Here is a 10,786-nt window from a genome sequence, read left to right on the forward strand (position 1 = left end):
ATTAGTAACTTTTTTTTAGGTGAGGAGTAGAAATATTTATTTAGTCTTTAGTCTTTTTGGGTCAATATAGCATCATTTAATATTGTTTAAGGCACATAGTTTCAAATTCATTTAGTTACAAGACAACTTGTGTTATGTAAAGGAAGAAATTCCTGTGATACAGTGCAGGCTAAGAATTCAAGGCAATGCAGTGAGAAATTATTTTGTTATAAATATTACATTTTATTATTTATTTATTTATTTAAGATTAAAGCAGAGAGCCTGACACAGGGCTCGATCCCAGGACCCTGAGATGATGACTGAGCCACTCAGGCACCCCTCAAACTATATATTTGTAAAATCTGAGATGTTTGGGTTTTTTTTTTTTTATTAAGCGAGTCCGTGCGCTGGGGTGGGGGTAGAAGGGTGTTGTTGGGCAGAGGGAGAGAGAATCCCTAATAGGTTCCACACCCACTGGGGAGCCCATCGCAGGGCTTGATCCCAGAACCCTGAGGTCATGACCCCAGCAGAAATCAAGAGCTGTTTGCCCAACCGACTCAGCCACACAGGTGCCCCAAGATGTGTTTTTTTGAACAGGTTTTTTTTTGTACTTGGATGTGAAAGTATATGGAATATGATATAAGGTAAAATTAAACTTCTCCCCAAATACTCCCCAGTTTTTACAGTACAGTCTGCCAATGAATGATACATTTCCCCTTGACTCAGATTGCCCATCCATTTTATTTTCTAGGATAAGATGTATTTTTACAATTCTAAAAGTGTTACGTAACATTTCTTAATTTTGCAGGGAGGAGTTTACTTAGGGACGGACATATAATAGATATGTGGCTGACACCCAGCTGTTAAGAAATCCCTGAATCTTTTACTTTCTCCCCCCATCACTGGAGCTGCCTTTGTTATGAAGTGTAAAGAGAACCCTTTGGGAAGCCTTTGAGGGTTAAGATGGTTAGCTGAGTGCATAAAACAAGTTTGGTATAGGCATCTCTAATGGTGGGTTAAAGTTTCAAATCTTTGTGTTGGGGAATGGTTTGGCAGTCCAATAGGTAATGAGGCCAGGTGTTTGAAATTCTTAACTCAGTAGTGGTGGAATTATAAATCAATAAATGAGAGTTTTTGATGTGTTTTCTAGCCTCTTCAGTTCTCAGTATTAGGCATACTCTCCTAATACCTCACAGAGAAATACAAAGATGTGTACAGTGTAAATCCTTTAAGATGCTTGGTAGTTTAGGGTAAGTTTTGGTTGAAGTGACTGGTGAAAAATCAGTGACAGAATGAAGGCAATCCTTACTTACCACTTAGTTTGTACAATTTGCAAATCATTAGGGGTTATAAAATGATGACATTCAAATTATATTGTTTCATTTATTAGCTGCATTTTTTTTCCCCCAAGATTTTATTTATTTATTTGACAGAGAGACATAGCGAGAGAGGGAACACAAGCAGAGGGACTGGTAGAGGGAGAAGCAGGCTTCCTGCTGAGCAGGGAGCCTGATGCGGGGCTCGATCCCAGGATCATGACCTGAGCCGAAGGCAGACGCTTAACGACTGAGCCACCCAGGTGCCCCTGCATTTTTTCTGTAAAGAGAAACTTTTCATCCATGATTGGGTTACTTGGTGGTATAGTTCATACATACTTAAATCAGAATAAACACTTGATGCTAGCTCTTTATTTACCACTTTTCAACTAATGAGCTGATTCACTGGCATCTTGAAACGGATTTTCCTTCCTTTTTTTCTTTCCTTCCTCCCTTAGATCCATCCATGAACTCAGAGATTTGAACTTTTTAGATATGCTTCATTCCATTGCATTTATGCACGCTCAGATTTTCTTATGTTTGGCCAGCAGGAACCTCTTCTGGTTTGCTCCTAAGTCTCTTTAACACAGTCCTGATATTTGATAGTTTCCTTGCTTTCCGGTATAACAAGGTAATCAAAACTCATCTTGTCTAATTTATGTCACAGATCTGGAATCAGTTATTTGTCCAAGAATCTGTGATTCCTTTGAACAGGAAATTGTTTTTCCAGTACCATTATCTGAGTTCATTACTACTGGGGTGCTTCCAGGCTTTTTCTAGGAAATATGTTGTGCTAGGAAATACGCATATTTAAGATGAAAACATGAATTCATACTGATAAATCCAGTTGAAATTCAGAACTATAGGATTTTTTGCTTAACATTTTCTGTCTTATGACTTCTTTCTTCCTACCAAAAAAAAAAAAAATCCAGATTCTCGACATCGTCATTTACTTTATCCGACAGTAGACCTCAGCACCTTCATAGGAACTGACAACATTACCATCACCAGTGTGATTACTGAAAAACAAAACTAGGATGCTAGGATCAGTCAATTTTCTGTGTTACAAAGTCATTTAAAATAGTTAATCTCGGGAAGCCTGGGTGGCTCAGTCGGTTAATCGTCTGCCTTTGGCTCAGATCATGATCCCAGGGTTCTGGGATCAAGTCCTGCATCGAGCTCCCCGCTTGGAGGGGAGCCTGCTTCTCCCTGTGCCTCCTGCTCCCCTTTCTTGTGTTCTATCTCTCTGACAAATAAATAAAATCTTTAAAAAAAATAGTTAATCTCTGAATGGTTAAACCATCAATTTTATATAAAATTAAAGTTACTTTGCTTTTCATTTTTACGGGTTTCTTTTATTTATTTATTTTTTAAAGATTTTATTTGAGAGAGAGCACGAGCAGGGGAGAGGGGCAGAGGGAGAAGGAGAAGGGGCTCAGGGAGTCTGACATGGGGCTCGATCCTAGGACCCTGAGACCAGGACCCGAGCCGAAGGCAGACCAACTGAGCCACCCAGGTGCCCCCAGGGGTTTCTTTTAAAATTTTAGTCTGGTAATAAAATTAGGTAAAATATTTATATGGTTTGAGAGTTAAAAGCTACAAAACAAGTTAAACCCAGAATAGTCAGCCTAGTCCTTTCCTTTTTTACTTTGTTCAGTCTCTCCTTCCCAATATGTATTTTTTTAACCTCAACGTTTTATTCCTTTAAGTTCATACATATGGGGGCTCCTGGGTGGCTTAGTTGTTAAGCGTCTGCCTTAGGCTCAGGTCAGGATCCCAGGGTCCTGGGATTGAGCCCTGCATCGGTCTCCCTGCTCAGTGGGGGGAGCCTGCTTCTCCCTCTGCCACTCCCCCTGCTTGTGTTCCCTCTCTCGCTGTGTGTCTCTCTGTCAAATAAATAAAATCTTCAAAACAAAACAAAACAAAAAAGTGCATACATATATATCTATATTTTCATATCCCCTACATCCTGCCTTAAATAAAGTCAAGGGTACTCTAAGAATTCCTGTATTAGGTAGAAGGTTGGATTTCATAACTATTGGTGCTTAAGTTTTTTTTTTTTTTTTTTAAAGATTTTAGAGTTGTGCAACCATCACCTTGATACGATATTAGAACATTTTCATCGCTGCTGAAAGTTCCATTGTGCGCCCTTACAGTTAATCCCTGCTCCTGGTTCCAGCCCTGGACAACAACTAGTTCTGCTTTTCTGTCCTTTCTAGACATTTTATATAAATGAAATAATCCAATAATGTACAGTTTTGCATCTGTCGTCTTTCACTTGGCATGCTTTTGAAGTTAATCATATTGTAGCATTTACCAATAGTTATTTTAATTGCTGAACAGTATTCCATTGTATGAATATACTACATTTTATCTTCTCATGGGTTGATGGACATTTGGATTGTTTCCAGTTTTTGTCTGTTGTGAATAATGCAGCTATGCATATTTCACATACATTTATATGGACATACATTTTCATTTTTCTTTGAGAGATGAAAGCTCCTTTTCCTAGGAGCAGAATTGCTGGTTTGTATAGTAAATGTATGTTTAACTTTCAAACTGTTTTCCAATGTGATCTACACTTTTACATTCTCACCAGTAATACAGAAGGGTTCCAGTTTCTCCACATCTTTGCCAACTGTTGGTATACTGTCCATTTTGAATTTATCCATTCTAAGAGGTGTGTAAGCAGTGTGGTAAGGTTTTACTTTACTTAATGATATTGACCATATTTTCATATGCTTATTAGACACTCATATTTTTTTGATGCAGTGTTTATTCAGGTCTTTTGCCCACTTTTATTTATTTCTTTTCCTGAATCCTTTTATTATTTTTATTTTTATTTAGGTTTTTTTTTTTTCCAATTAACATATAGTGTATTATTTGTTTCAGGGGTACCGGTCTATATCATCAGTCTTACACAATTCACAGCACTCACCATAGCAAATACCCTCCCCAGTATCTATCACCCGGCCACCCCATCCCTCCCACCCCCCTGCACGCCAGCATTCCTCAGTTTGTTTTCCTGAGATTGAGTCTCTTATGTTTGTCTCCTTCTCTGGTTTCATCTTGTTTCATTTTTCCCTCCGTTCCCCTATGATCCTCTGTCTTGTTTCTCAAATTCCTCATATCAGTGAGATCATATGATACTTGCTTTCTCTGATTGACTTATTTTGCTTAGCATAATACCCTCTAGTTCCATCCACATTGTTGCAAATGGCAAGATTTCATTTTTTGATGGCTGCATAATATTCCACACACACACACACACACACACACACACACACACACACACACTCACCATTTTCTTTATCCGTTCATCTGTTGATGGACATCTAGGCTCTTTCCATAGTTTGGCTATTGTGGACATTGCTGCTATAAACATTGGGGTGCATGTGCCCCTTCGGATCACTACATTTGTATCTTTGGGGTAAATACCCAGTAGTTCTTTTGCCCACTTTTTAAAATTGAGTTGTCTTTTTATTGATTTGTAGGAAGTGTTTTTAATATCATGTTATAAGCCCTTTATCAGATAAATGATTTGCAAATATTTTTTCCCATACTGTGGATTATCTTTTCATTTTCTTTTTTTTTTTTTTTTAAAGATTTTATCTGATAGCGTGCAGAGGGGCAGGCAGAGGGGCAGGCAGAGGGAGAAGCAGACTCCCCACTGAGCAAGGAGCCTGATGTGGGGCCCGATCTCAGGACCCTGGGATCATGACTTGAGCCGAAGGCAGATGCTTAACTGACAGAGCCACCCAGGCACCCTTATCTTTTTGTTTTCTTAATGGTGTCTTTTGAAGCACACATTTTTAATTTTGTGGAATCCATTTTATAATTTTTTCCCTTTCACAGATTGTGCATTGATGTCACATATAACACTTTGCCCGGCCCAGAGTCATGATTTTTCTCCTGTGTTTTTCTTCTAGAATTTTAGGTCTTACATTTAGATGTCTGTGATCCATTTTGAGGTAATGTTTGTGCATGTTGTTAGGTAAGGATCTAAGTAGTTGTTGGTTTTTTGTTTTTTGGCATTTGGATATCAAATTGTTCGACATGATGTGCGGAAAATTCTCTCCCTGTTGAATTATCTGGGCACTCGTCACACAGATCAGTAGACCATAAATGTAAGAATTTCTTTCTGGACTCTCTGTTCTGTTCCATTGATTTATATGTTTATCCTTTTGCCATTGCCACATTGTTTTGATTACTATAACTTTAAAGAAGATTTTGAAATTTGGTAGTGAAATTCCTCCAAATTTGCTCTTTTAAAAAATTGTTCTGGCTATAGGTCCTCTGATTCCGTAAGAATTTTAGAATCAGTCAGTTTCTTTAAAAAGACACCTGGGATTCTCAAAGATTACATTGAATTTATAGAACAACTTGGGGTAAATTGTCATCTTGTTTGTGGCCTGTTTAACCTGGGCTTTTGCAATCTCAGGCTAGTAAGAACTGAGCTGTTTGCCTTCTCCAGCTGGTTAGCCTCTGAGAAGTCACTTTTCAGTGATCATGTTTCTGGGGCTCTGCATCATCCTCTGCACTACTAAATGGAGTGAGCCCCCTTCCATCACAGCAGCTTCTGGTCTTCAGGGTAATACTGATGGAACAGATGGCAGGGGAGAACTGGGCAGCCCCAGACTAGACCACCACAGATTCTCACTGTTGTTACCTGAAATTGAGCAGTTTTTCAAACATATAAATGCTTCTCAAATGGTTTTATGTCTTTGGTTGTGAAAATGACTTGCTTTGTCAAAACTTTTCAGGTTTATAATTGCTTTTAAGGGAGAGGGTTTGCTGATCTCACTTGGCTGTAGCCCGAAGTGTCTTCTTTCCCATGTCTGAGTCTTTTTTTTTTTCCTTTTAGAGAGAGAGAGCAAGGGCAGGAACACAAGCAGGGGGAGTGGGAGAGGGAGAAGCAGGCTTCCCGCCAAGCGGGGAGCCCGATGGGGGGCTCGATCCCAGGACCCCGGGACCATGACCTGAGCTGAAGGCAGACGCTTAACGATTGAGCTACCCAGGCGCCCCCCCATGCCTGAGTCTTAATTACATAATTTTGTTTGAGAAACAGGTGCTACTTTGAGTTTATTACTGTTTGTCCTGAATTGGGAACCAAGAACAGTTGCTTCTTTGTGGAGTAGGGTGGAAATAGCGATTGGATCTAGTTGCTCTCTCTTTCCTGGTACGTAATCTACACAGGTCATTTATAATTTGGGAGACCACTTTCACTTTTATATGATATTGCTGTACTTAGGATACTTGTGGTTTATGACTAGGGTCATTTTGTATTTTGTCAGAAGAATTTGAGTCTGGTAGTATGCCCTTTTTTCTTTTTGATACATTTATATATAATTTTTTTTTTTTAAGATTTTATTTATTTATTTATTTGACAGAGACACAGTGAGAGAGGGAACACAAGCAGGGGGAGTGGGAGAAGCAGGCTCCCTGCTGAGCCAGGAGCCCATTGTGGCTTGATCCCAGGACCCTGGGATCACGACCTGAGCCGAAGGCGGACGCTTAATGCCTGAGCCACCCAGGCGCCCAAATTTATATATAATTCTTTTTTGTCATTGCATTTTGATTTTTTTGTAGGAGAGTTTATTTTTTCTTTCAATAAATGAACATCGTTCTTTTTCATCATAACATTTCAATCTTTTCAGTTTTAGATTAGTATATATAATAAAATGGTTTTTGAAATTATACTTTTTTTGGTGAAGATGCCTTTGTACTGATTAATACCCTTAAACTATGTTTAATGAGGGTAGGGACTGAGTGTCTCTTGCTCCTATCTTTTTCCCAGTGTTTAATACAAAATAAACAGCATGATTTTGTTCAGTATATTGTAGCATTACCGTGTTGTGTTGTGTTAGGTTGAGGTTCCGAGGGTTTTAAGCCAAGTTTGTGCTTTTGGTGACTGATCTTCACCTCTTTATAGCTTTTGGAGAAGAGAATAAGAAAGTGGACCAGAACATATGGTTTGGGAGAGAAATACAGAATCAAGGAAGATTCTGGTTTGAGATAAAGGAATGGGGAATATGGCATGGAAGTGAAGTGCACTATTGAGTATTTTTCCATTTCCTGTAAGATATATTTTTTGTTATCTGGTCTGGTGAGTTTAACCCACCTCAATTTTAATAGATTACTTATAATCTCATCTTAACTTCAATATATGAAATCGTGTATTTATTTTACTAAAATCTTTGCTTTCCTCCTTTTTCCCTCTTAGGACATTTGCTACAAGATCCTATTGCACCCACCAACTCCACCTGCCAGCATTATGTCTGCAAACCTTGCAAAGGCAAGAAAATGATGATGAAACCTTCATGTAGCTGGTGCAAAGACTATGAGCAATTTGAGGAAAACAAGCAGTTAAGCATCCTAGTGAACTGCTACAAAAAACTATGTGAATATATCACACAGACTACATTGGCACGGGATATAATAGAAGCAGTCGACTGTTCTTCTGATATTTTGGCTTTGCTTAATGATGGATCATTGTTTTGTGAGGAGACGGAAAAACCCTCAGATTCATCCTTTACTTTGTGTTTAACACATTCCCCTTTACCTTCAACCTCAGAACCCACAACTGATCCTCAAGCTAGTTTATCTCCAATATCTGAAAGCACCCTCAGCATTGCTATTGGCAGTTCTGTTATCAATGGTTTGCCTACTTATAATGGGCTTTCAATAGATAGATTTGGTATAAATATTCCTTCACCTGAACATTCAAACACAATTGATGTATGTAACACTGTTGACATAAAGACTGAGGATCTGTCTGACAGCTTGCCACCTGTCTGTGACACAGTAGCCACTGACTTATGCTCCACAGGCATTGATATCTGCAGTTTCAGTGAAGATATAAAACCTGGTGACTCTCTGTTACTGAGTGTTGAGGAAGTGCTCCGCAGCTTAGAAACTGTTTCAAATACAGAGGTTTGTTGCCCTAATTTGCAGCCCAACTTGGAAGCCACTGTATCCAATGGACCTTTTCTGCAGCTTTCTTCCCAGTCTCTTAGCCATAATGTTTTTATGTCCACCAGTCCTGCACTTCATGGGTTATCATGTACAGCAGCAACTCCGAAAGTAGCAAAATTGAATAGAAAACGATCCAGATCAGAAAGTGACAGTGAGAAAGTTCAGCCACTTCCAATTTCTACCATTATCCGAGGCCCAACGTTGGGGGCATCTGCCCCTGTGACAGTGAAACGGGAGAGCAAAATTTCTCTTCAACCTATAGCAACTGTTCCCAATGGAGGCACAACACCCAAAATCAGCAAAACTGTACTTTTATCTACTAAAAGCATGAAAAAGAGTCATGAACATGGATCCAAGAAATCTCACTCTAAAACCAAGCCAGGTATTCTTAAAAAAGACAAAACCGTAAAGGAAAAGATTCCTAGTCACCATTTTATGCCAGGAAGTCCTACCAAGACTGTGTATAAAAAACCCCAGGAAAAGAAAGGTTGTAAATGTGGGCGTGCTACTCAAAATCCAAGTGTTCTTACATGCCGCGGCCAACGCTGCCCTTGCTACTCTAACCGCAAAGCCTGCTTAGATTGTATATGTCGTGGCTGCCAAAACTCCTATATGGCCAATGGGGAGAAGAAGCTGGAGGCATTTGCTGTGCCGGAAAAGGCCTTGGAGCAGACCAGGCTCACTTTGGGCATTAATGTGACTAGCATTGCTGTGCGCAATGCTAGTACCAGCACCAGTGTAATTAATGTCACAGGGTCCCCAGTAACAACGTTTTTAGCTGCCAGTACACATGATGATAAAAGTTTGGATGAAGCTATAGACATGAGATTCGACTGTTAAATCAGTGGGTCTTTAAACCTACCTCTGGTAGGGAAATAGCTACAGTTTTACGGCAGCTATGGTTCTGTTGGTTTAACTTGCCGGAGCTCCTGCATATAGATCACTTGTATCAAGTGTTTTCATTGCTAAGTTATATGTGTTAGTGTCGGGGAAATAGTTTGCAGATAATGGAGGAGTAACCCTACAACTATATGTCCTTAGTTCTTACAGAACCTCATAGTTTGAGAACAAATGCTGATGCAACTGATTTATACAAAATGAACTTTGGCAAGGAAAATAACATTAACCTCATTGTTTATGGTCATGCTTTGTGCATAATCAAAGTTTATGATTAAATGTAAGGAAGTGGTATCTAGTCAGTCCATAAAGATTGTGCTAATTTTTTGTGAAAAAGTAGCCATTAGTTCAGGGGACTCAGTGCCGCCTTCAGATGCCATTGATGCTTCTCCTGTTGAAAAGCTGATGTGTCTGGCTCAACCTTTGTGCTGACATAATACCATTTCTGATCATGAAAATTGGCTACTGGTGTATGTAGCAGTTCTTAAATCAGCAGTATTATGAAAGAAAATTTGCCCCTCATTAGAATGTTGAAATCTGTCTTTTAAAAAGTGAACAAACTGAAATTCTGTCAAGATGCAGATGTTTAGCTGTTTATGACCATTCTGAGTTTGAATAACTTTTATAGTTAGTCTGACTCATTTCTAGGGAAAAAATTTTGAAATCCTTCACTTTTAGCAGTGTTCTAATTAGATAAATGAAGTGGAGAAGAGCAGTTTTATTCTGAAGGTAATTGAATTTAGACTATAGGATGTGACAGAATTTTAAAAAAATAATTTTTATTTAGAAATTGGGATTTATTTAAAATAATTTTGAAATAATGCCCCAAAACTTACCCAGGTTTATGCATTATATTTATTGCTATTGGCCACTTATTTGATTTTTTGTTGTTGTTGTTTGTTTCCTCTAATAGTTTCAGACTTTATTTTGAATATGCTCCTTTTCTCTTTTTTGGGGTGCTATTCATTATGAAGGCTTCTTTATAGAGGCCAAGTAAAAAATGCATTTTTATGAAGCCTGTGCATTTAGGTAGGTTTGAAGCTAGGAGGATTTTCTTTAGAATGCTCTTTTGCATGTAAAGCACAAACTATGTTTCAGTTTAAATGCATGTCTTCCCTTTAATTTTTATGGGGAAGACAGGTGAGTCACAAACATTCTGTTGAAGGGAAATCTAGTCAGTTGCTTGAAAGAGCACAGCCCAAATAAAACAAGGACTGACTAGGTTGTAAAGAAATGACCTTATGATTTAAAAGAAGAATTGCTGCTTTGACAGTGCTTAAAGAAAAATACTGCTGGAAAATTTCTAATTTCTACTACGTTCACCATCTCTCATGAGATCTGACATATGTTGAAGTTTATGTTTTGATTTGGCACACAGCATGTTCAATGATGGTTATTCACTTAGTACAAGACATGGAGAAGAAACCTTTGGACACAGAGCAGATGACACCTCCTTCTGTTTTGTAGTGTATCCTGGTGTCATTTTCTGTGAATGTGGTCAGGTAGAATTGTTTTTGTTGTTGGGCTTTCTTTTTTTTTTTTTTTCTTTTTTCCTTTTTTTTTTTTTTTTTGGTCTCTTTCGGTGGGGTGGGGGTGGGCTAAAGCCATAGGAAGAAAAA

The 10,786-nt window shown here is 38.6% G+C and overlaps 1 protein-coding gene across 2 annotated transcripts in view; it reads left to right on the forward strand.

Annotated features, from left to right (window-relative positions):
* MSL2 (MSL complex subunit 2) overlaps positions 1–10,706 on the forward strand; it is a 34,154-nt gene extending 23,448 nt beyond the window's left edge. For both annotated transcript variants that reach the window (XM_044915531.1, XM_021678763.2), the window contains one exon: positions 7,519–10,706. In XM_044915531.1, the coding sequence (XP_044771466.1) occupies positions 7,519–9,110 (1,592 nt within the window). In that variant the 3' untranslated portion in view covers positions 9,111–10,706. The remainder of the gene's footprint in view (positions 1–7,518) is intronic.
* The last annotated feature ends 80 nt before the right edge of the window (positions 10,707–10,786 follow it).

Source organism: Neomonachus schauinslandi, chromosome 1 (genome assembly GCF_002201575.2).
Source record: "Neomonachus schauinslandi chromosome 1, ASM220157v2, whole genome shotgun sequence".
Classification (NCBI taxonomy): Eukaryota; Metazoa; Chordata; class Mammalia; order Carnivora; family Phocidae; genus Neomonachus; species Neomonachus schauinslandi.